At 53.1% G+C, this 25,199-nt stretch overlaps 2 protein-coding genes across 31 annotated transcripts in view; one reads left to right on the forward strand and one right to left on the reverse strand.

Moving 5' to 3' along the window:
* The window catches only part of LOC122383884 (solute carrier family 46 member 3-like), a 41,784-nt gene extending 37,779 nt beyond the window's left edge, over positions 1-4,005 (reverse strand). Inside the window, exon 1 of one of the 2 annotated variants that reach the window (XM_043370700.1) lies at positions 3,724-4,005. The gene's annotated coding sequence lies outside the window, so the exon portion shown is untranslated. The remainder of the gene's footprint in view (positions 1-3,723) is intronic. The other variant, XM_043370698.1, reaches the window with a different exon arrangement.
* A 4-nt stretch (positions 4,006-4,009) lies between these two features.
* The window catches only part of LOC122383886 (casein kinase I-like), a 69,623-nt gene continuing 48,433 nt past the window's right edge, over positions 4,010-25,199 (forward strand). For 6 of the 29 annotated variants that reach the window (XM_043370717.1, XM_043370723.1, XM_043370720.1 and 3 more), the window contains exons 1-3: positions 4,071-4,156; positions 14,835-15,314; positions 17,168-17,237. In XM_043370717.1, the coding sequence (XP_043226652.1) occupies positions 15,066-15,314; positions 17,168-17,237 (319 nt within the window). In that variant the 5' untranslated portion in view covers positions 4,071-4,156; positions 14,835-15,065. Of the gene's footprint in view, positions 4,157-6,427; positions 6,897-14,834; positions 15,315-17,167; positions 17,238-25,199 lie in introns of those variants that run through there. The other 23 variants (XM_043370727.1, XM_043370732.1, XM_043370707.1 and 20 more) reach the window with 14 other exon arrangements.

Below are 25,199 nucleotides of genomic sequence, written 5' to 3' on the forward strand. Positions count from 1 at the left end.
AGAACGCAGGTGCCCTTGACAGGTTTGTGGTGCCCCTGACAATCCTAAAGTGCCAACGACAAGCTTGTGGTGCCCTTGACAGGCCCATGGTGCCCTTGCGAGGCCGGTGGTTCCCCTGCGAAGCCGATAGTGCCCCTGGCAGGCCTCTGGTGCCCGTGGCAGGTCTGTGGTGCCCCTGGAACACCTGTAGTGCTTTTGCTAGGCCGATGGTGCTCCTGACAGGCCTGTGGTGCCACTGACAGGCCCGTGGTGCCCCTGCTAGGCCTGTGGTACCCCTGGCGGGCCTGTGGTGCTCCTGGCAGGCATGTGGTGACCCCAAGCCCTATGTCATGACCCATGTGTGTGACCTCCCCCTGGGATTCGCCACTGATAAGTACTGCGGTGGCTTCTTGGGAATTTGATACATGTAGGATAAATGGAATTTATCAAACGACAATAAGGAAGAGACAAACACATAGGTACTTTAGGATCAGCTTAACCCTCGCCGGCACAGGCCATTTTGCGTCCTTCGACGGCACAAGGGGGGGGGGGGGGTGGTACGACCCCTCCCTCGCGTTTGGCCCCTGATCGAGCTAGAGCTTCGCGGAAAAAACGAGCGTGTTGCCCGTCACGAGAGGAAGCCGATGATACCCAATTTTAAGGTCCTAGGTCATTGGGTGACCTTCCAGGTCAGGTCAATGACCCGAAAACCGGGAAAATCGGGACCTGTTAGAAAGTCGTAAAGTGTGGCTGCTATGTGGTCTTCCGGGGTGCTGATCACGAATATCGTGTTAGTTTTGATCAGAGATGATGTCTTTAAGCATTTAGACCAGGTCGGGTCAGGTCAGGTCGGGTCAGGTCAGGTCAGGTCAACCGGTAGGGGTTGTGACGGGTATTCGTAATACGTGTCAACCGCCTCTGACAGCTTCGTAACATGTTACGAAGGCACCAAAACTACTTCGTAAATGTTCAAATGGTTGCTAAATTCGAATTCAGCTCCAAAAACTAGCCTAGAAACATGTAAAACTCGAAAAAGTGAACCGAGGTCACCAGAGGTCACCAAAGGTCAATGACCTGACCTGACCTTCAGGTGACCTTGACACCCACCCTAATGTATGGGAGCAACATCAAATCACATGTTTGAACGTTTGAAACCACGAAAAGCTTGCAAACGCGCGGCTAATGCGAGCCGACATACGCCGAATCGCGATTCCGGCCAAACATGGTCTCGGAAAAGAGGTCACAGGTCAAAGGTCATTTGGGTCAGGGTCATGAAATTTTCAGCGTAGTTGTAAAATTGATCAATGCGAGGGTACTGAAAGTTTCGTCGCGATCGGCCGCTTTTTACGCGAGTTATTCGCGAAAAACCTTAGGGGGGTTGCATCAACCCCCCCCCCCCCCCCCTGTGCCGGCGAGGGTTAAAGTTAACCACACATACGGGGGTGAACTGCCATTTTCGTTCAGGGAAAAAATAGAAAAAAATAAAAAAAATAATCGTGTCGGGCTGTGACGAAAAATAAGTGGCCTAAATCCGATGTGAAAACAGGATTTGGGGGTACCCTAGGTTTGGCTCCTTGAGCTGGTGCCCCCCCCCCCCCCCCCTTGTCTCAAATCGTTCCGTCGCCTATGCCCTCTATTGCACGTAGGTGTCCTACTGTCTCAGAACCGATCCCCTTTGGCATGCAGACGCCCATCTTTTGTACGGAGGAGCCGCTGTGGTTCTTAGAGACGGCATGGTGCTCCCAGACGCAGATGGGGATCTCGGAGTCGACAGTGTGGGACCTTCAGTCGCTGATGGGTGCCCGCCAGATGTGAACCCTCGGAGACGCCGGTATGGGGCCCTCAGAGATACCGGTATGTGGCCCTTAGAGACACCGGTGTGGAACCCTCAGATACTTCAGTGTGAAGCCCTTACAATTGCTGGTGTGGAGCTATGAATGCGCTGGCTTAAATCCCTCAGAGGCCGGTACATGGACATTAGAGCTCAGTGAGAGCTTGTGTGGTGCCTTCAGTGGCCTTGTGGAGCCGTTAGACATCAACATGGTGCTCTCAGGAGCCGGTGAACCCTCAGAGTCACCGGTGTGGGGCCTTCAGAGCTCCGAGATACTGGTGTGGGGCCCTCAGAGGTGTCGATGTGGGTCCTTCAGATGTACCTATAGAGCCTTGAGATGCACAGGTGTGGTGGCCCACAGAGACGCCGGTGTGGGGCCACCAGAGCCACCGATATAGGGCCCTAAGAGACACTAGTATGACCCTCAAAGGCGCCGCTGTGTGGCGCTCATAAACACTGGTGTGGAGCCATCACAGGCGGGTGGAGTCGTTAGAGGCCGGAAAGGGCCCTTAGATGCCTACAAGGAGCCTTCAGAAGCCGGCGTGGCACCCTTATGGGGATAAGCGTGTCTACTTAGGAGCCCTTGAGGTGCTCTCATGAGCTCTGTGGGGCCCTACCGAGCCGAAATATGGCCACGGCCAGTTGCCGCCGCATGGCTCTTCGGACTATCATTCTCAGGGGCCTCATCTGCCTAGTTTGAATAGAAGGGCCTCTCAGACCATCAGTCTCATGGGCCTCCTCTGGCTAGTATAAATAGAAGGGCCTGTTAGACCATCAATCCTAGGGGCCTCCTCTGGTTAGTATAAATAGGAGAGCCTCTCAGACCATTAATCTCAGGGGGCTCCTGTGCACAGTATAAATAAAAGGGCCTCTCAGACCATCAGTCTTGGGGCCTCCCTAGAAAAGTGTAAATGTGGATAGAGGGCCCCCTCAGATTCATTAGGAGTGGACCTCTCTGACTATCAGTCTCAGGGGCCTCTTGTGGCCAGTATGAATATAAGAGCCTCTCAGACCACCGGCCTCAGGGGCCTCTTCTGACTGGTGTGAATATGAGGGCCTCTCATACCATCAGTCTCAGGGGCCTCTGCTGCCTAGTGTGAATATAAGGGCTTCCCAGGCCATCAGTCTCAGGGGACTCTTCTGAATGGTGCCAGATTGAGGGACCTCCCAGACCGAAAGTTTTGGGGGTCTCCTGTTGCCAGTATGAATAGAAGGGCCTCTCAGTCCATCAGTCTCACGGGCCTCTTCTGCCTGGTGAGGTTATAAGGGCCTCTCAGGTCATCAGTCTCAGGGGCCTCCTCTGACTACAGTGTAGATGGATAGGCCTCCCAGACCATCAGTCTCAGGGGCCTCTTCTGACTATTGAGGATAGAGGGGCCTCCTCTGACTAGTGAGGGTAGGGGGCCTCGGCTAGACCGCCAGTGTCAGGGGCCTATTCTGACTAGTGTGGATGGAGGGGCCTCCCAGACCACCAGTCTCAGACCTCTGACTAGTGTGGATAGAGGGGCCTCCCAGACCGCCAGTGTCAGGGGCCTCCCCAGACCAGTGTGGATATTGGGGCCTCCTTAGATCCACTAGGGCCTCTCAGGCCATCAGTCTCAGGGGCTTTGAAGCTGACAAGTATGAACAGAGGGCCTCCTTGGATCCATTACGGCCCCTTGGAGTCCGTGTGTGGGGATTCGTGGAACTTATTTTTACCGAGTTTGTTTATTCTGGAAGGTGATGACGTCCTCTCAAATCGAGACGAGGGGCCTCTAGTAAAAAGTGGGTGGGCCAAAACACATAGTTGCCCCCCCCACCTCGAAAAGTGGGTGGGCACTTGCCCACCTGGCCCCCCCCCCCTGTTCCTACGCCTATGAGGTCAATTATGTTCAAAAAGTGACCTATAACCTTGAATTGAAAGTGACACTCACCTTGCAAGCTGGCCTCAGTTTGAGTTGTCAGCCCAAGTCAAAATCTCAAAGTGAAACAACTCACAAAACTGAGATTTACTCAGAAACTTGTGGCCGTGATGTTTTCAATTTACCAGATGCATTTTAAAAATGTTATTTGACTCTATGCTCGCTTCAGAGATAACCAGGGCCGTTCACGACGTCGGTTTATCTCGTTTAATAAACCGTAAACATGTTTATTTTTTGAAGGACCAATCAGCGTCGACCTGATCCTGACGTCACATCCCGGGAATGACGTCAGACCTCCGCCATAAACCGTTTATGTGGTTGATGCCTCAGAGCATCAACATGGCGCGTAAACGCGTTTATGTGACAATGATGGCGATGTGCGGCAAACTTGTGAGGCGAGTTGTGAGTAAGGAAATTTGAATTCGGACAGTTCAGGGGCTGGTAGGTGAGTAAATGAGTTTCAAAATAACCCTACACGGGTTGCAGAGGACTGGAATGGTAGGTTTTATTATTTCATTGTAATTAAGACCTATTTTGAGCATCGTTATCTGCTAACCAGCGTCTAGCGTCGTGGGCATTTTGTGATGAAAACTGTCCTTATTCTCGCAATATCAGTTGGGCAAACTAGACTTTTGGAATCAAAATATGGAGGCATCAATAATTTGATTCTGGTGGGAGGAGCCATGACCAAATATGGGCATGGAATCAATATTTTGATTCATTTGGGTACACTTTTGACTTCAAATGTATCGTTACGGTTGAAAAAAGGCCCATGACGGTGAGATTTTTCTTTAAAAAGGTAGAAAAATGTGGTAGGTTTGTAAAAAGTGTTACCTCAAAACTAAGAAATTGTCCCTTTGGCCTTGTGAATGGGAAAAAGGCAGAGGCACTGTCCATCACGTAAAAGCTGTTTTGAGGAAATCACACTATATCATATTTTTGTATCATGAATCGCATACTAAACAATCAGTATTTGTGTAAAATGGCAAAATGAAATTTTTGAACCCCTAATTATCATTGTTGTAGTGCTTACATATTTATTATATGGTTTTTACCTGATGCTTCAGTTTTTGTATTCTTGACATTTAAAAATTGTGAATTGTTATCAAATGTAGTGAAGGTAAAGTACAACAATGCTATAGGTATCTGTTGTGGTGCTGAGGATACCACTAAATGAGAATAATAGCAAGATAAATGCTGTATTCTTGCAAGTAATTGTTGCCTATCTGTTAACATTACCTGTGAATCAAAATAATGATTAGCCAGCTGATGGGGAATCAATATTATGATTATCTGTTCAAAGTGAATCAATTCCTTGATTGCCTTTCACTACCCATAGAATTCAAATTGTTATGATAGGAGCAATATTATTTTGCTTAGGAGATAATTCCAGCATTTCTGTTCAAGATCAGGCATGCTCCTTCTTGAAACACTCTCTTATTTTTATGTGATTGGTAAGTTAGAAATGGTCTGCATCTATGCCCAAATATGGTCATAAGGAATCAATCTTTTGATGCCTCCATATTTTGATTCCAAAGGTCTAGTTTGCCCAACTGATATGTCATGATATGGGACATATTTCCATCAGAGGGGTGTTCACGGGCACCGCACACTGCTGCGTGCGCTGTGTGCGGTGCGTCCAGCAGGCGTGGGGGTAGGGGATGGGTAGGCGGTTCTGACGTCACGGCTGCGTGCGGTGGACGGTCCGCTGTGGCCAGTCCCGACCGGCCACAGCGATCGCTGTGTGCGGTGACGGATGGCTGACGTAGGGACGCAGTGGGCGGAGCTTGGAGGCTGTGTGCGGTCCGACCGCACACAGGGCCCGTGAACAGCCCTCAGATTATCTTTTCTTTGCACCTTTTACAGCGTCATCTCAACTGCTTATTAGTTGTCACTTGTTTAAGTAAACACTTGTGTTTCGTAAACGTAAACACCATGTGACGTCACAGCCGGGAACGTGCCCCGAGGGCAGTTTATGTAAACCACATAAACCGACGTCGTGAACAGCCCTCATTTCCCTTTGTTTACATTTATCGGAACCGTCGGGACCGAAGATTGATTCACTTTGCGCATGTTATGTCACTGCTGCGCAGTATATGCCTTAGAGCTTAGTATATTCTTTATTCTACTGGAAAATGCCAGATTAAACTAGGCTGAAAGTATTTGGAAATTTTACCAATATAAGCCCGGTTTACATAGGGTTTGTTGCAAGCTTATATCTTCGTCCGTGATGTTGCAAAAGATGCCAATGGTGCTTAACAATTTACAAAATGATCCCCTCTAAATATTTGAAGACCACTGCAACGAAATTATCGCCAAATTAACGAGCTAGAGCCTCGTCAAATATGCTATGTAAACCGGGTTGCCAATACATACTTCTTTCGACAAAGCGATGATGAAGCTCACATGAAGCTAACTTTGAAGGTTTCAAATTTGTTTATTCGCTTGTAGGAGAAAACTGAACAAGTATTCACCCAAAACATGAAATTTAAAGACATGTTCATACCACTATATTACAAAAAGAAGGGAAAATATATGACGTCTTGTGATTTTTTTATGTCTAGCGTCTTGGTCTAGCGTCAAGCTGATCTAAGCAACTTTTCATGAGTGATTGAGAAACGTGATTCGTCATAAAGCAGCTTAAAACTCTATTTTGGGGGAAAATGTTTAAAAGCGTCGTTCATACGTCAAACGAAACTTCTCTATTTGGAATATTTTTTCGTTTTTCAGTTTGTAAAATCTGGAATCACATCACCAAGAAAATAGTACTATACTTCTTAACATTTCTTTGTGTGACGGCTAGCTCAGTCTTATTAAAATTATTATATTTCATTTCAGAAATATGATGGCATCCATAAGAACTTGATAATGAGCTGTCGCCATGACATGCGTCTTAAATATTTCGCGGTCGGTAAGCCTCCGCTACGGCAGGGCAACAGCTGAAAACAGTTGCGAAGTAGTCCGCGCCCCGGAAGGTCGTGGACCTGCGCGGGGTACCGGTGAAAGGTGGATTGTGTTTATAGCTTGTGTATGATTTTAGTGATGAGTTTTTAACTCTGAGTTTAAACTGAAGCATTGCAGTGACTGGTGGAGTCTGCATGTTCCGTCCTGTTCAGGTACTACCAGCTATCACTAGGCCTTTCAATGATTCTAGTAGCATCATAGCACCTCCTAGTGGAATTCAGGTACCTTCATGACATTTTCCACTCTTAATTCGTATCCCAATGAGCTGGGAGCTTGTAGCTGAAAATATGCCATTTATTCCAATGGGAGGTGCAGAATTGTGATGCACCCTCGGAAACTAGGTATGTTTCAGCCCTTAGGTTTAAAAGGCCAAAATTTGAGTTTGACCTGCCATGTGATAATAATGAAACCTGCATGAAAAATCAGCTGATTCTTAACTGAGCCCAATGTTTTCTGCATTAATGGCTAGTTTTTCACAGTAACAATTTCCTTTAGTCTAAACCCCCTCATTCTAAATTTAATAGAACAAGTCCAGTAGTCGTGTCAGTGTAGCACATAGGCGGCGGAACGGGGAGGGCACCAGGGCACCGTGCCCCCTTTGATTTTAGCATTTTAACATTAGCCCTATGGCCGCTGCATGGAAAGAATAGGACCAAAAGTCGGCAGTGCCCCCCCCCCCCCCTTAACTGAAGGTGTTCCGCTACTGGTATAGCAGATGTCACGCTTGCTTTTTGCAACCAAGGACAGGCGCTATACCCAGAGATGCTTTCTAATCAAACTAAACCAAACCTGACCTAACCTTACCTACAACCTACAACCTATCACCTAAAACCAAAGGTATTAGTATATATTAGGTCCAAGTGGACAATTGTGACGCTGTTGATACAAATATGTAACAGCAAAAATTTAGGTTTTAGGTTAGGTTAGGTTGTAGGTTTGTAGGTTTTAGGTTTTAGGTTGGTAGGTTTGTAGGTTAGGTTAGGTTAGGTTGTAGGTTTGTAGGTTGAAGGTTGGTAGGTTGTAGGTAAATAGGTAAGGTTAGGTCAGGTTTGATTATGTTTTTTCTTTTATTTCCAAGACATATAAGCATCATTTTTGGATTCAGGATGTCAAATAATGTAAGAATATGAAAACTTTATCTTTTAACAGTCACTCAGACTCAGTGTATACTTTTACCAAACCAAAGCCTACAACCTACAACCTAACCTACAGTGCCTCTCCTTGGTTGCAAAAAAAAAGTGTGATGCGTGCTTTACTACTACCAGAAGTCCTCGATGTCCACATGCTGGTAATATGGTATGATACAATAATGTAGTTATAATCACGTTATAATCAATTTGATGTAAACCATCATATACATGAGCTATAACTGTAGTAGTTTTCCTTTTAACTGGCTAATCAACATGCAAAATTTGTGCAAACTTACATGTATATGTATTGTTTGTCAAGCCCCTGTTTGATCAAAGGGACAATATCAGTCATTTTCTCTCCCCTCAGTATCTCAATTGTACCAAGTTTTGTTCTTGTTGATGCTAGAATCAAAACTTTACCTCTTACAGAGTTTGCTCTGATAACACTGCATCAAATAAGGGAGCACAACCATGGAGTATTTCTTCTGAACTTGGAGAACCACTTTCTGGGGAGCCTGCTCCTGGCAATCTACAGATTCCAATGCCAGTCTCAGTCACCCCACCTTTGTGGCTCTGCTTTGCACCCTGTTAATATGTTTCTGGTTGTTCTCCTGGCAGGAGGGCTCCCTGCTAGGCTTGCATACTTCAGGTGGGGCTCCACCATTGTCTGGTACAACAGCAGCTGTGGCTAAATAATCAGTAGATGACAGATGGCAGACAGGATGCAATGTATGAATTCTTGGAGGTTGCTGCTACTTCTTACTCTTGAGACTTAAGCTGACAGTTCATGTGGATTCTGACTCCTGAGGGCTGAGGTCTTAGTACTTTAATCTGGACCAGGCTGTGAGTATCTTCCACACTAGCATGGATATAATTGGTATTGTGCTGTAGTGGATGCAGAACCCATGGCTATATTGTATTATTATTATTATTTTTTTTTAGGGTAAGCTGCCAGCAGTCTGTCTGACCACTTTGCAAGAACACTCTAAAGTCGCCAGGAGGGTGTGGTGCCTGTCACCCTGATCGACACTCCTGTCAATATTGGGAGTCGTTTCACCTGAAAACAAACATTGAAATGTATATGAATCATTTTTATCTCAGGCTAGCATTGACCATTCAGGTCACTGAAGGTGATCTTAGGTCAAATTTTGCAAATCCCCAACAGAGATTAATGATATCCGCGCCTTTGCTAAAAGAAGAAAAACTAAGAGCTAGGGTGGCACAATTTAATATTGGAGAATGCAAATGAGAATCATTTGAAATTGAAAATGCTCAGGATGGTCGGGCAGGTGCTGTGTCGTCCAATAACCATTCCAGTCCGATGCCTCAGCCGAAGGGTCGGTCCCATGTTGCCGGCCTCGTGCTCACTGCATATTCATGTGGTGTCCAGTCCGGTTATTTATTGTTCCGTGCTATGTGGGCGATCGGTATTCCGTTAACGCTTCACGTGTTTCATCGTCTTACCAATGTCGGCATGCTTGGTGAGCGGATAGTGATGGTTAATTGGCGAGTTTTCTGCCACGCGGGTTTTACCCGAGCAGCACCGGCCTGGCAGTTTTTCGGTAAACGGTCTATCGCCCCACCCCGATCGCGCGGCGACTGGGCTCTGAGTGGGCGTGCGACCCGGCGACGGCCGAGCGGGGTGCCGGGCGGCCGCGGTCGGCCTTGGAGGTGTCCACCATGTGACTCAGCGCTGCGCCGTCCAGCGACCCTCACCACGCCGGCCGGTCTGCAGCCGTGTCGGCTCCGCCGAGTGGGGGCCGCTCTGTCCGTCCGCCGCTGCTTCGTCTGTCCGTGGGGCGTGGGCTGTCGTTTCACCTGTGGCTGTATACCACTGTGCGTGGTATACAGCCACAGGTTTACTGTTTCGGCCGTAGATATGTTCCGCTGGTGTTTCCCTCGCGGCTTTCCGTTCCCTTGTATTCCGCCGCCTGCCCCTTGCCGACCCATGTATTCCTCGTTCTTTTTCCCATTTCTCCGCCCACTCCCATGTCTCCTCTCCTGATTGTCCTTATGTCGTCTTTCCTATTGGCACCATGCTGTCTCCTATGTTCTCTAGCATTCAATCTCCGTGCCCTCTACCCACAACCGCTGCCCTTTCCTCCTTTCCCCATTCGTCCCCACCCCGCGACTGCTCTGGGACGTACGGTAGCGTGTCTGGGCTGCCGCTCGGCTATCCCAGTCGGCACCCGTTGATCGGTTTGTACCGCTCGCCGGGCCGGAGTGGCGGCACGCCCTCGTGATAACCAGTAAATTGCGGCGCTTTGCATTCCGTGACCGCCAACGGCCCTGGGCCGACGCAGTCAGAAGGTAGACTGCATTGCAGGAAACACGAGGTAGTGCTGCCGCTAGCCCTCTGATCTGCCGGCGCTCGGCCGCTGCGTTGGGCTTTTGCTGTAAGGGATGCAGACAGAGGTAGAGCCAGTAAGGAGTCGTTACTCGTTACCATCACTATCTGTGGCTCTCTAATCATATAGGCGCTGGACGGTCTTCATGATACAGTTGTCTGATGGACGAGAACTCGATCTATCGGTCGAGGATAATGGCCTCGTATCGTTCCTAGTCTGGCCATGTCCGATGCTAACGCGGGCGTGACCCACCAGCCTCTCTGCATCAAGAGCAATGCTGGGATGTGAGGGGACTGACCAGTAGCGGTAGTGGGCGGGCCCGTACCCGCTGACGAAATGGCTATTTCACTGGAGTGTGACAGTGGTGCTGGTCTATTTCGGCTGGCGGCGGTCTGCGTAGCGGCCTGTGGTCGATCCACGCGAGGTCGCCTGATGCAACGGTATTAATCTCTGCGACGGGATAAAGAATGACCTGTCGGGAGATATTGACGTTTTGGCAGCAGATTGTGACCATCCTGCCGTTTTGTTCCAGTTAGCTAGTCCCATCCTTCCCCGCTCCGATCTTCTCGTGTCGTGCCCCAGATCTTTGGATGGGTTGGTATCAGTAACCGACAATCAGTAATAGGGTCCACCTATTAGCTTGATTTGGGGCTCGAATAGAGTGAGCGGAGGATGGCCAGCACGAGGAGGGAGGGAGGGGCAGAGGGGTGGGAGGAGACCCGAGTCGTGGCGCGCGGTTGACGGCTCGGGTCCAGGGACGGGGAGGGGACCGGGCCGCGGCCGAGGCGAGATAAGGCACACACAGTACACACGGGGAGGGAGGGATCTGCCGTAAAACAGGTCAGGCAGTCCAAGACGCGAGCTCAGAGGCGGCGGAGGCGGACAGTGCAGAAGGGTGGAAACCAAGCGACAGGCTGTGGAAAATGGTCCCCTCCCACCCTCCCCAATAGGAACTTCCAATCCGTACATATATATGCCGTCCTATAGACACACTCGTCGTTGGCCCACGTCTTGTTATCGATCGTGATATGAACGATAACACGATTTGGGTGCAGACGGCCATTAACAGGTCACAAAACGGTACATCGTCAAATGGCACTGAAAACACCATTTCCATGAAAACCAGAGTTGTTCATCGATTTGATTCAAACTCCCAGGACACGCTAAATTCATCGAGTGCCGTTACATGCATTCCACTTTCCAAATTCGGTTGACCTGAGGTCATCCAGCGACCTGACGCATTCGAAGAAAATTTGCAAGAATGTTGCAAATTATACATATGAAAGATATATGTTCCAATTCAGCTCTTCTATGTTGCACCACCTCAGTTATATCAACACGTGATTTGTACCTATGCTTCAAACACTAAGGTCGGGTCAAATGAGGTCAGACTACATTTTTTTTCCAACCAATAACTTGGCACGCAATAAGACTGTGTGTGTGTGTGCGCTTCAAAATGGGTTCAAAATGGTGCCACAGCGCTCCCTGCGATCAGCCGAGTCGAAGGGTTTGCAGTATGATGCATTTGATGAACTAATGATAAACTTATTGAACTTAGTTAATGAACTATGACGCTTCAGGCTTCACATCAGCGTGACGCTGACTATCCGATCTACCCGGCGCACACAACCAGCCGGGATACCATCGCCGCACGGTACGACATTGTGACACTTACTAGCTTTTTCTATTCGGCACCCATAGCCAGCCGAGCTCGATCAACCCGGCGCACACAACCAGCCGGGATACCATAGCCGCACGACAGTGTGACACTTGCTAGCTTTATCTATTCGGCACACATAGCCAGCCGAGCTCAATCTACCCCGGCGCACACAACCAGCCGAAAGCAGATGTGCTTCACTCACCCGGCGCACACAGCTAGCCGGGTGATCCACGAGATCTAACCACTCGGCGAACACATCCAGCCGAGCGGGACCACCTGAACCACACAGCCGGCCGAGGTACCCACGAGAACTAACCACTCGGCTAACACATCCAGCCGAGCGGGACCACCTGGCGCACACAGCTAGCCGGGAGACCCACGAGATCTAACTACTCGGCGCTCACAGCCAGCCGAGCGGGACCACCCGGCACACACAGCTAGCCGGGAAACCCACGAAAACTTACCACTCAGCGAACACATCCAGCCGAGCGGGACCACCCGGCGCACACAGCAAGCCGGGAAACCCACGAAATCTAACCACTCGGCGAACACATCCAGCCGAGCGGGACCACCCGGCGCACACAGCCAGCCTGGGTACTCACGAGATCTAACTACTCGGCGAACACATCCAGCCGAGCGGGATCACCCGGCGCACACAGCTAGCCGGGAGACCCACGAGAAATAACCACTCAGCGAACACATCCAGCCGAGCGGGACCACCCGGCGCACACAGCAAGCCGGGAAACCCACGAAATCTAACCACTCGGCGAACACATCCAGCCGAGCGGGACCACCCGGCGCACACAGCAAGCCGGGAAACCCACGAAATCTAACCACTCGGCGAACACATCCAGCCGAGCGGGACCACCCGGCGCACACAGCCAGCCTGGGTACTCACGAGGTCTAACTACTCGGCGAACATATCCAGCCGAGCGGGATCACCCGGCGCACACAGCTAGCCGGGAAACCCACGAAAACTTACCACTCAGCGAACACATCCAGCCGAGCGGGACCACCCGGCGCACACAGCAAGCCGAGCGGGACCACCCGGCGCACACAGCAAGCCGGGAAACCCACGAAATCTAACCACTCGGCGAACACATCCAGCCGAGCGGGACCACCCGGCGCACACAGCCAGCCTGGGTACTCACGAGATCTAACTACTCGGCGAACACATCCAGCCGAGCGGGACCACCCGGCGCACACAGCTAGCCGGGAAACCCACGAAAACTTACCACTCAGCGAACACATCCAGCCGAGCGGGACCACCCGGCGCACACAGCCAGCCTGGGTACTCACGAGATCTAACTACTCGGCGAACACATCCAGCCGAGCGGGACCACCCGGCGCACACAGCCAGCCTGGGTACTCACGAGGTCAACTACTCGGCGAACACATCCAGCCGAGCGGGATCACCCGGCGCACACAGCTAGCCGGGAAACCCACGAAAACTTACCACTCAGCGAACACATCCAGCCGAGCGGGACCACCCGGCGCACACAGCAAGCCGGGAAACCCACGAAATCTAACCACTCGGCGAACACATCCAGCAGAGCGGGACCACCCGGCAAACACATCCAGCCGGGAGACCCACGAGAACTAACCACTCAGCGAACACATCCAGCTGAGCGGGACCACCCGGCGCACACAGCTAGCCGGGAAACCCACGAAATCTAACCACTCGGCGAACACATCCAGCCGAGCGGGACCACCCGGCGCACACAGCTAGCCGGGGTACCCACGAGATCTAACTACTCGGCGAACACATCCAGCCGAGCGGGACCACCCGGCGAACACATCCAGCCGGGAGACCCACAAGAACTAACCACTCAGCGAACACATCCAGCCGAGCGGGACCACGCGGCGCCCACAGCCAGCCGGGATGGGGTTGCCGCACGACAGAGTGACACTAGATTGATCTATTCGGCGCACGTTGCCAGCCAAGGTTGATCTACCCCGGCGCACACATCCAGCCGAGGGCCACTATGACACTTACCATGTCGATCTACTCGGCTCACATAGCCAGCCGATCGCGATCCTACCCCGGCGAACACATCCAGCCGAGGGCCACTATGTTCTCTCTCTCTCTCTCTCTCTCTCTCTCTCTCTCTCTCTCTCTCTCTCTCTCTCTCTCTCTCTCTCTCTCTCTCTCTCGACACTTAAAATACGATCAACTCGGCACAAATAGCCAGCTGAGCTCGCTCTACCCCGGCGCACTCTGCCAGCCAGAGTGCGTATCATCGCTGCACATGTCATGTCAGCCGAGCCGATTCGTTATGTTCCTGATGCCTAGAGTCTCGTATGTGCCTTGCGGCTTTCCTGTTAACATATACATACATACGTACACTCATTTGCCAAGTGCGTCTCTGCACAATGGTCCACCCCTCTGGTATGGGTTCGTTCACGGCATATTCCATTCGTTTTACTCTTGAGCGGGTCAACCATGCAGGTCCCTTATCACTAGTCTCGCTAGCACGCTAGCCTGACTTACCGGCCATGTATGTTTCCCTTGTGCTCCCTCTGCTGAGCACCAGCTACTTTGTCGTGCCACAAACCTGTCTCCCGTCATCGCCCACTGCTCGCTCATATCACACAGTCATTCGCTCGATTTCCACTCTCTCGACTGCCCGTTGCCTCCGAGACCACGACCATTTTCCACAGCCTGTCGCTTGGTTTCCACCCTTCTGCACTGTCCGCCTCCGCCGCCTCTGAGCTCGCGTCTTGGACTGCCTGACCTGTTTTACGGCAGATCCCTCCCTCCCCGTGTGTACTGTGTGTGCCTTATCTCGCCTCGGCCGCGGCCCGGTCCCCTCCCCGTCCCTGGACCCGAGCCGTCAACCGCGCGCCACGACTCGGGTCTCCTCCCACCCCTCTGCCCCTCCCTCCCTCCTCGTGCTGGCCATCCTCCGCTCACTCTATTCGAGCCCCAAATCAAGCTATTGACATTCGCTGTGTCATATCTCATCAGGCGCTCGAGTCTCGTATGTAATGTGTCTGACGTTCGTCTCTGTCCTGTTTCAGCGGGTGTCCGAGCCTCGTGCCGCTCCGTTCGTGGCGTGTGAGCGGCCATCGGCGTCCTCCGTCCGCCGCCGGCTGGGCCCGGGCGGCGCACCGATGCGACCGAGCACAGAGCCGGCCGCCGGCCCCCGCGGCCGCCACTAGCTACCACCCAGTGACGCGCCGCTCGACAAAGTGTCGCACTTCGGCATCGCCGCCTCCCGATACTTTAGTGCCAGTGCCCAGTCGCGCAGCATGCAGAAGCGCGACAGCAAGGAGAAGGCGTCGGCCGAGCCGACGGCGCGGCACTCCGCCTCGCGGCCGGCCGGCGCGGCGCGCACCAACGTGCACAGCACAGGCACGCGCCAGGCCGGCTCCGGCGGCTCCGGCGTGCTGATGGTCGGACCCAACTTCCGCGTCGGCAAGAAGATCGGGAGCGGCAACTTTGGCGAGCTGCGGCTCGGCAAGAACATCTACAACAACGAGCACGTCGCTATCAAACTGGTAAGTCGGGCACTGCTGATTGCTACCGGAGCGGTGGTTTGACGTCAGTAGAGAGATACGCGATCCGCGGCGGCTGGGTGGCCGGTGGGGAGGGGGGAGGGGTGATGTTTGTGTGAGATGTTGCAGTTGTTTGTTGTGTTGTCAGCTGATAGTTACAGCTGTTTGACCCGAGCCCATTTCTGTGGATCGAATATGCGCTAACAACGGCCACGCTACGTGTGACTCAGTGTGGCCGTTACTGGCGTTTGTTCGATCGATGATCCTCGAATCCCCCTTTGATTTGTTGTGTTTTGTGATTTGCGTGTAGTTATTATCTGTGTCTATGTGGCGGGCATTGTAATGTATCTCAGTTGCCGCGTGATAAAGCGCAGAAAGGTTTATGCCGCCCTGAGGTGGTGGGGCTCTCTGGGACCGCGTGGCTCTCATGGGGCCGTGTCATTTTCTTTGCCGTGTGCCCTGATCTCTAGGGTCCGAATTACGGACATTTCCTGGTCTGTGTTGCTTGCCGGGGCCTTTGACTGTCTGGAGCTGTGTGGTTTTGGTTTCTTGTCACTGGGGCTGTGTCACTCCCTGAAGCCACGTGGCTCCGAAATGTTGTGCTCGTGCCACCCTATAAGGTCGTGCCGCTCTGGAGCTGCGCCGCTCCGGGACCTTGTGGCTCGCCCAGGTCGTGATCACCTCGCGTCGGGCCACCGCGCCTCTCCGATGCACCGGAAGCGGGCCTGACCGCGCTCTCTCAGTTCGCTGACCTCTGTGAGACGCGTGATCCCACCCTCGCCCTTTCCCCGCCCCCGCCCTGACCCGTACGGCCGTCCGCGATATGGTGGCTGTATAAACAGTGGCTTTCAGTTCAGCCGGGTTTGGTGATGGCTGACGGAGGTTTTGTGCTCTGTGTGATGTCGTGTCGGTTGTCCTGAACTATACCCCCTCTCCTCTCGCTTCTTTTCCCTCTCCTCTCCCTTCCTGTAAGCGTTATGGGGGGGGGGGGGGGTAATCCTGACAAAGTTACGTGTTCCTAGTGCAAAGTACATACATCACAGTTGGCGTGGCCTATCTGTCACGTTTCATGTGAACTATTACGTAGGTTATTTTTGCGGGGTCTGCACGTCATGTCCGTACATTTACAAACGTAGTTATGTCCCTCCTGCGTTTGTTTGATCGTGGCTGGTGGTATGTATTTAGGGGTAAATGTGGACTAAAATCGTGCTTGGTTTACTCCGTCGTGCTCGCATATGTTATACTTTTCTTTTTAAACATGTATTTGATCATAGTGATGTGATTGTCTCGAGACTGGTATAGCCATGGAGAAGTGGAATGACTAGGTACTAACTTTCCTCTGTTCTATAAGAACTAGCACACGTGACTCGTTTCTATCATTTTTTCTACATCGCTTTTATTGTTGTTTGTTAAAGTCTTGTTTTGCTTTGGTATTTCGCGTTGTGTCACATGGCTTATTTACCTGTAAAAATCGTCTTTCGTTATTTTTCATTAGCTGCTGACAGCCATGCGTCATCCTTATTTTGATTCTGAACTTGATACAATAAGCTATATGAGTGTTCATTGCGATAGACTTTGTAGTCTGTAAGCACGTATTTTCGGAACACTCTGTTATCAATGACGTAATGGTTACAGGCTGCTATCTCTACGTCCCTGACTTATAAACTGTCACTGATTGATATACTTGTTCTTGTGACAATGATTTCGAACTTAGCTTAGCACCAACTCCTATCGTGTTCGCTAGACTAACCATAACAAGCCTGTCCTGATCGCCACACAACCTCTCTCCATCTCAATAAGTACACATGACCTCTCATGACCCCTACTTGACCTGACCGGGCCCGGGCGTGTTACAGGAGCCCATGAAGTCGAAGGCTCCTCAGCTTCACCTAGAGTACAGATTCTACCGTCAACTGGGCACCCACGGTAAGCGATGCTCCTGCCTGTCTTATTTTATTGTCCCGTGTCTCGCTGTGTCTCTCTTCTGACCACGTGTGTGTAATGCGCTGACCGAGAGTTGTGAGCTGGTGTTCGTCGAAGTTGGCCTTGATGTGATTGACTGTGGTGGTACGGTACGGGAGTGATAGTGGGCTGTTGATTATGAGGTATGTGTTCGAGATTGGTTGTAGTTGTTCGAATTGCTAGTGGGTGTATTGAGAGTGGGTTGTTGATGGCAGTTGTTGCTGTCCTGTGTGGTGGGATGACGGGTGTGAATGTGATGTGCTTGTTACTGTGACATGTGGTCGGGGTAGACAAGGGATGGTGCTACTTTTTAAGGGTTTACTGGCCGGCGAAATTTAGCGCCGTGGTGCCGTTCTTGCGCTGATGTTATGCTGTTCCGGCCACAGTGATGATACTTGGCACACAGAAACATTACGTGCGATTTCTTCTCCATGCCGAAGAATTTGGCAAGCGTGAGCGTAAATGAGTAGCTGCTGTGCGACATTTCCCTTTACGCTGAAGCTGCAAATGTTCAGAAGTAACGCACGAGTGATACCAATTCGCTGAGCACGTACCACGTTCGACAGATAAAATAATCGTCGTGTCAGCTGCGGCGCGTCCTTGGCAGCGTGACACTTATGACGACGGCTCCTCAGTGGCCGGAACGCTTCGGTTCTGTCTGACCGGAATCCGGGACGTCAGCGGTTTTGTCTCCGGGCTGGCATCGGCCGACGGCGCGTCCCACCGACGGTAGACAGACAGCGTCTCCGCCCACCGGCCGCTCTGAGGAGCCCGCTATGGCGGTCGGCCACGCCCCATGGTCGGCCCTCGGGTCCCAACGGCGTGGTGTCCCGTCCCACCGCCCACCGGCGTCCCATCGTCCGCCCACTAGCGTCCCACCACCCAGCGGTCGGCCCCGGCCGACGTGAACCGTTCATCAGCTGATCCCACCGGTCCGGCAGCGCGGCGCGGCGGTCGGATTCAGGAGTGAGGAGAGATGCTGCAGCTCCACCCTTCCCGTTCCATCCCGGGCCGGCCCGTTAGCTACCTCCTCTCCTCTCCAGTACCAGCTGACGGTTGATGCCGGGCGCCAGTCCACTCGGCGAGGCGCCGAGTGGACCACCTGGCCCCGTTCGTGCCGGTGAGATTGACCGTGAGCCGGACACGGCCCCGGTGCCTGGCCGCAGGTTTGTCCCACCCCACCGGACCGGTTCTGGCCAGCGGCTGTTTGTTTCGCGCTGCAGCCGGAGACACCGCGCGGTTTCTCCTGTGTGACTTTTGTTCCGCGTAACGCCGCAGCGCTGGGAGCTGTGGGGGTGGAGGTGGCAGCGGTGACTGTGGTAGACTGGTGGCTGGGCGAGTCGTTGTTTGGCTGGTTCTCGGGCCATTTAAGGTCATTGGGTCGCGTCGACGCACAGGTCGTCCAAGAAAGCTGTATGAGATGGTTGGGTGACGTCTATGTAGTCTGAAATCGGCCATAACTGGTAATCGCGCGGAGATAGTTGGAGATGCTGCTGAACCTGTACGGAGAGAATTGTCGCCTTAGATGTCATCTTTAGTCGCTATGATCGAAGCTCATCGTCGTCCATGGTATTTCATTTACTGGATGGTTGTTTATGCTTTGTCTTTGCTTTCTTGACGCATCTCGAAGCCGATCGTCTGCGCTGTCGTATGCCGGGTCGCGACTTTACCTTATTGTGGTAAGGTCACTGTCCGTCACCCGACTCCTTCAGCACGCACCCTGTCGCCCCTCCGTTCGTCCGTCCGTCGCCGTCCCACTCCCGACGGTCGATGTCGGCTCGCGACCCTAGAAGGAGGCCGCGCTCGCTCGATACGCCCGCCCGCCCGGGGGCATCCTCGATGCGTGACAGCGCCGGTTGCTCAGCCCGCTGGGTGCATCTGATATCGTGCCCAGAGTCCGGAAATATTCACTGCCTCTTCCCACGATCCAATCGTGCTGGAGCTCTCTCCGTCTCGCTTCTCTCTCATCCCATCTATCTTACTGGCTGGATTTTCGTCTCTTATCTCACGGCCTCTATCTCCATTTTTCTGTTTTACCCTCGAATAACTACAATGCCTTCCAAATCTCTTCTCTCGACTTATCACTCCTGCATAGGTTTAAGAGGCTTGAGCACAGGGCGCGGTTCATAAATTGTTGTTTATGGATTCTCTCGCAGTCGTTGATAAAGTAAACAACGATAAGTAGCAGGCTCGCCGGCTTGGCTGCGGTAGAGCTCCGCCCCAGCTCCGTCCGCTGAGCTTCCTCGAGTGTGGTCCTGACCAATGGCGACGCTACGGTATCACGTCATATAACCAGTCCGAACCAGATTTTCAAAGAAACATATTCTGCTTACAGAACAAAGTTGGCATTAGCAAAGGTTAAGGTGTTCTGACATCCGACTGGCTTTTCGATGCATGTTATTTCGTGACCGTTCTGGCTGGTTGAAATTTGTGGTCTTCACTCCTGCCATTTAAAGCTTTCTCAGAGTTCATGATGTTTATTTTCCATCAGAGTTTATAAAAACAGCAACATTGGCTTCCGCCTTCCATCATGTGATTTGCGGTTTTCTTAGCATCCCCTTTTGCTTTCTTATCGCTTTCTCACTGTCAACTTACTGATCAACGTACTTCTCAAAAGAAGAACTTCATAGGTTCTCATTATTTTTATATGTTCATCTGTCATGTCCCGCATTCGACCCCAGATCTATTAGGTCGTTCAATAAGTAACGAACAATCGGTCATAACTTCTTTATTTCTTTATTTAACACTTTCAAACTTTCACAGATAATCGATCAAATGTTTCTGAATGTAGCCTTTGCCTCAAACCAGCCGCCGCCCGCCTGCACACACTTCTCCCAGCGTTCCGGCCAACGCCGGAATTCCGCCCGGAAAAACGCGTTTTCCGTCTTTTTCACCCAGTTCATGACAGCGCACATGACTTCAGCGTCGGTCTCGAAGTGTTCACCACGGAGGCCATCCTTCAGGGGACCAGAGGTGAAAATCTGAAGGAGCCAGGTTCGGACTGAAGGGCGGCTGGGGCATGATATTCAGCCCTGTCTCGCGATCTCCTCGCGTGTGGCGTGAGACATGTGCGGACGAGCGTTGTCATGGTGTCATCCTGGTGGGCTTTCTTGAACCTGGGCGGACTATGGACAGCGGGCCGCTACATCACAGTCCTGCAGGAGACTGAGAAAAGCAATCCTGAAGAAGAGGCGCGGCTCGGATGTCAACAACATCACCATACACCATGACAACGCCCGACCGCACTTGTCTCACGCCACGCGCGAGGAGATCGCGTGACAGGGCTGAATATCATGCCCCAGCCGCCCTACAGTCCGAACCTGGCTCCTTCAGATTTTCACCTCTTTGGTCCCCTAAAGGATGGCCTCCATGGTGAACACTTCGAGACCGACGCTGAAGTCATGTGCGCTGTCATGAACTGGGTGAAAAAGACGGAAAACGCGTTTTTCCGGGCGGAATTCCGGCGTTGGCCGGAACGCTGGGAGAAGTGTGTGCAGGCGGGCGGCGGCTGGTTTGAGGCATAGGCTGCATTCAGAAATGTCTCATCTATAATCTGTGAAAGTTTGAAAGTGTTAAATAAAGAAATAAAGAAGTTATGACCGATTGTTCGTTACTTATTGAACGACCTAATATTATAACCAATATCTGCTGCTATGACGTTTCCCAGCTCTTCGAGCTTATCCGGCTCTTTCTCGAACTCATCTCTCTCATGACCTCCCATTGTCTGGGGCGACTTTGCCTTGTTCCTCCGGACCCCTATCAATTGGCCGGCCGATATGCGCTTCCCTCCCCGCGCGACCCTTGCAGCATCGACCGGCTCGATTGACCGGCTGTTCAATACTCTGACTCCACTGACACCCCTTGCCCTCGAGCTCCGCCCCGAGTCCGTGACCTCTTTCTGACCCGTATCTGGGGACAGGTAACAAGAGGATAACGGAGCATTCCCCTGTGCTGGGGTCAATCTTATGGATGATAGGACAGACAGGTGCTGAGTGTGGCGATATTGATCCGGAGACGCTAAACTGCTGAGTCTTCAGCCTATGTTTTAAATGGAGTATCGATGTTATATTCCAAATGGAGTTTTTCTCGGACTGCTGTTAGCATTTAGCTTGATTATACAGTACCATTTTGGAACTGGGTGGGCGATGGTGTGCGTTTTCGTTTCTGAGCTCGACTTTAATGCTCCCTGTTTCTTCGAAGGCGGTCAGTCCGGCGGGCAGTATGGAAGCCATCAACTGACCGCGCGGCGTCGATCCGTTACTGCGTCAGAATTCCCGAACTCATCCCTCGTAACGACGTTACTGCTGTTGGCCGGAACTTGGCCGATCAGAGCGCAGACGAGCTGATCTGGCTGAGGAATGTTGATGGAGACGGCTGTACGGCGATGACTGACTGTTCCTGGAAGCCAGTTTATCGCCGTCTGACTAATCCCGCAGCGGAAGGGCGTGTTTTGACGCTGAGCTTCTTCCAGGCAGCAGGCCGGATCCGAGTATCGCCCGGACGTGCAATGTTTGGCTCTGCCGTTCTGAGAAAGACCGTCTATCTTGTCTCCCCCACAACACCCTCCCCTCACGCACGCACGCTCGCGCGCACAATTGCGCTTGTGTTATCCGTAATCCGTATTATTTCATCTGCAGCTGAAATCCTCCAGTGTTCAGTCTCCAGGCTATACGAGTACCTGAAGTCTGCAGCCAGGCCTGCTTGGCCGGTATACCGGCTCGCAGCGGGCGCGGCCGAGCGGGCCACGCGGCGAGCCTGAGCCGCGGAGCCGGCCGGCCGGCAATCAGCTGACTGCTCGGCCCAGCTGATCCAGACGCCTGAGGCAGGGCGGCGGCGGCGGCGGCGGCGGCGGCCAGCGACCTTGTGGCGGTGGCGCCGGCCGGCGCGGCCAGTGTGGCTAAACTCTTTTTACGTTAGGGGGAGGATGTAGAAAAAAGGCTGGAAAGGATGTCGTTATTTTCATAAAACTTGACTTCGACCCTTTTTTTTCATATATGTCACCGCTTTCATATAAGTCAGTAGAAAATGATGTAGAAATATTAAATACTGATAACATTTTGAAGGCATTCTGATATTCGGGATGTTAAATGAGGTTTTTGAGTCGGGTCATACATTTGAATATTTTGGCTACTCGAATGGTTGTCTTGGCGTCTTGTGAGAGTTTGCGAGGTTCGTGTTTCTCTTGCTCCTAAAAGTTTAGGCTCGAGGTTATATTATAAGTTGTGACTGCCGTGAGGATGTCTTTACATTTATTTTTAGGATGTCATTATACTTTTCATTATGAGTGGATTTCCTCGCAACATTACAATTTTCGACACACTGGGCGCGGCGATGGCGGCGGATCTTCCTACGGCATGGGCCGCATCGCCACCGGTATTTCGGAGGGCCGGTCGGCGGGCTGGGGCAGCGCTAGACTCACTGGTTTGGCCCGACTGGTGCGTTAGGATGAATCCAGAGCAGTGATGTCACCAGTCACCTGAAGTTCACCTCTCGTCACCGGCTGTCCCCATGTGGGTGACGCCGTCGGCCACAGCTGTCTTTGTTTGTTGGTGACGTTGAAGTGTCTCGTAACTCCCAGCCGCCCCAGTGGCGGTGACAGCCGCTTCGCTGAACGACCATGTCGCATGCTGTTCGCCCCTAACCGAACGCCGGCGGGGAACGACGCAGCGGCGGCGTGGCAGCAAATACCGCATGAGACGTGCCTGTCGTTTCCGCGAACAGGACTCACGGATCAATAGTGGGAACTGCAGGCAGCTGACGTCAGACACGGCTGATGTTGGTCTGTGTGAGACTGACGTGTCTGACGTGTTTGTTGTGACGTCGGGCAGCTCGCTAGCCGTCTGTTCTCCAGTAGATGGGTGCCACCCCGCGGCTCTCTGGAGGGCTCATAGCGCTGAGCGATGGTCTACCGGGCGGCGGGCGGCCGGGCTGTGGTCGCCACCGCTCGGCTCGGCTTTTCAGTTGGCCATGGCGCCTTTCAGCCCAGACCTAGCGACGATTTATCTCCGGAGAAGTGGCGCCTGAGTGGCTGTCAGAAAAGCCAGAGTATTTCTCCCACCGCGGCTGTGCTCCCCATGGAAAACTCTCCTCGCTCTATTCCCACCATCAACTTCCGCCACCCTTTCAGTTTCCCCGTTGCCCACCGCTCACTGTCTCTGGCTGTATCGTTTCAAACCCTCTGTCCCGTGCCGAGAGCTCTGTTTCTCATGCCGCCCGAGCTGGCGAAATGGCCGCTCTACCGCACCGCCGTGTGCTATGAGCCGATGAGCGCCGCCCGCCGACGAGTCGTCGCTCGGAGCCGAGCGGTTTTGGCAGCCGCTCACGGCAGACGAGGAGCTAACGAGTGCTGTGTTGATGTCGGCTTTGATTTAGGTGCCGGCTACCGTGGCGAGGTGCCCGCCTTCCTACCCGCCGGCTCCCTCCCTGGTGTCAGCCGCTCGACATGCTAGATATGCTAAACTGTACGCTCTGTGGAGCTTTGTGTAAGACGGCGTGGGGCTGTGAGAGGGATCTGCGCGCGAATGGGGCTTCTGTTACGACTCTCGGAATGGAAAGCAGGATGCGGCGCCGTTGTGGCTCCTTCAGCGGGCGTTCTGTCAGAGCCAGTATGCAGATGCGTTCCGCACCGCCGGCCGGCGCCGGTGTATCGATTTTAGGTGGTATGCCGGGCGTCGCCGTTTCATTTATCGCTCGGTTGAGGGTGGTGGGGTTCACTCGGTAACAAGGTGCACTGCGGTATGTGGGCTTGGACGGCTGTGCAAGGACTGAGGGGGGGAGGGGGGCAGGCTGAGCACTGGCCAACGACTGCGGCTGCTCGAACGGCATTTCGCGTGTAGATGGGTGCTTTGAAGCCTTGCTGGGCTGCTCGGACACAGGGTCGAATGTTCGAGCTCACCATCGAGCGTTGGGGCTGGTGCGACGTTAGTCCGACCGGCCGAACGGGCTGGCTGGTAGACCCTGAGCCCCGGGCCGGCGTCATCCATCCAGGTTGTCAGCCGGGCTAACTGCCATGTTGTGGGGCTGCGGACGGCTGCGCCGGCTGTTTGGCTGGCCAGGTAACGGCTGGTGTGCCGCCCGGGGATGACTCTCGGCCATCCATCCGAGCGACAGGGCCGGCGCTGTGTCTGCTCGGCCGGCGCTGTCTCTGCTCGGCCGGAGCCATCCGTCAGCCCTCCGTAGACGGCCGACCGGTGTTGACAATACCCGCCAGCCGAGCGGCATTCCGCCGCCGCCGACGGGCCGACTTCGCCCGGGGCCAGTCGGCGGCGCCTGTAAATATTTGTGGCCGCCGCCGCTCTCAATCCGGCGAACGGGGCCGCCGCGCCCGCGGCCGCCGCCTCTCAGAATTCGACGGCTGTGCTGGCGTGGAAAGGCGTCCAAAATAGGCCGCCGACTGCTGATATATGGCTACCGAACCCGGTGGTAGGCGGCCGCGCTGTGAAGACCCCCTCTGCGACGGCCGCGACGACTGCCAAGAGCCCAACCACGCATCGCGCCGAGCGGTACTTCCCGGAACCGAGAGCTGCAACATACCGACCTGAATGGCTCAACGTCCCATGCCGCACCTGTCAGAACAGGGCGGGGCCTGTGTTGGGCAGGCAGGGGTGGGAAACGAAACCACTTACTTTGCCGCGCTGTGAACTGAAAGCAGCAGCGCAGTTCGGAGCCCGCTGCGTCGTTGAACTCTGGCGAACTTCGGGTTTCGGCCGCTGAGACGTGACCTTTGAAATAGATTACTCCCTGACTTGTGACGCAGACAGCACGGATCGAGTATTGACCGGTAGCCTGTTTGGTCAGTGTCTGCTGTCTCGGCCACTGTCTAATACACCGGCCCTTCGATCGCTGTCTCGGCATACACCTGCTCTCCCGACCCATGTCCGCTACCTGGCTCGTGTCTGCTATCCGGTGTCCAGATCCGTGCCCGTC

The sequence above is a fragment of the Amphibalanus amphitrite genome, unplaced genomic scaffold (genome assembly GCF_019059575.1).
Source record: "Amphibalanus amphitrite isolate SeventyFive unplaced genomic scaffold, NRLGWU_Aamphi_draft 000175F_arrow, whole genome shotgun sequence".
Classification (NCBI taxonomy): domain Eukaryota; kingdom Metazoa; phylum Arthropoda; class Thecostraca; order Balanomorpha; family Balanidae; genus Amphibalanus; species Amphibalanus amphitrite.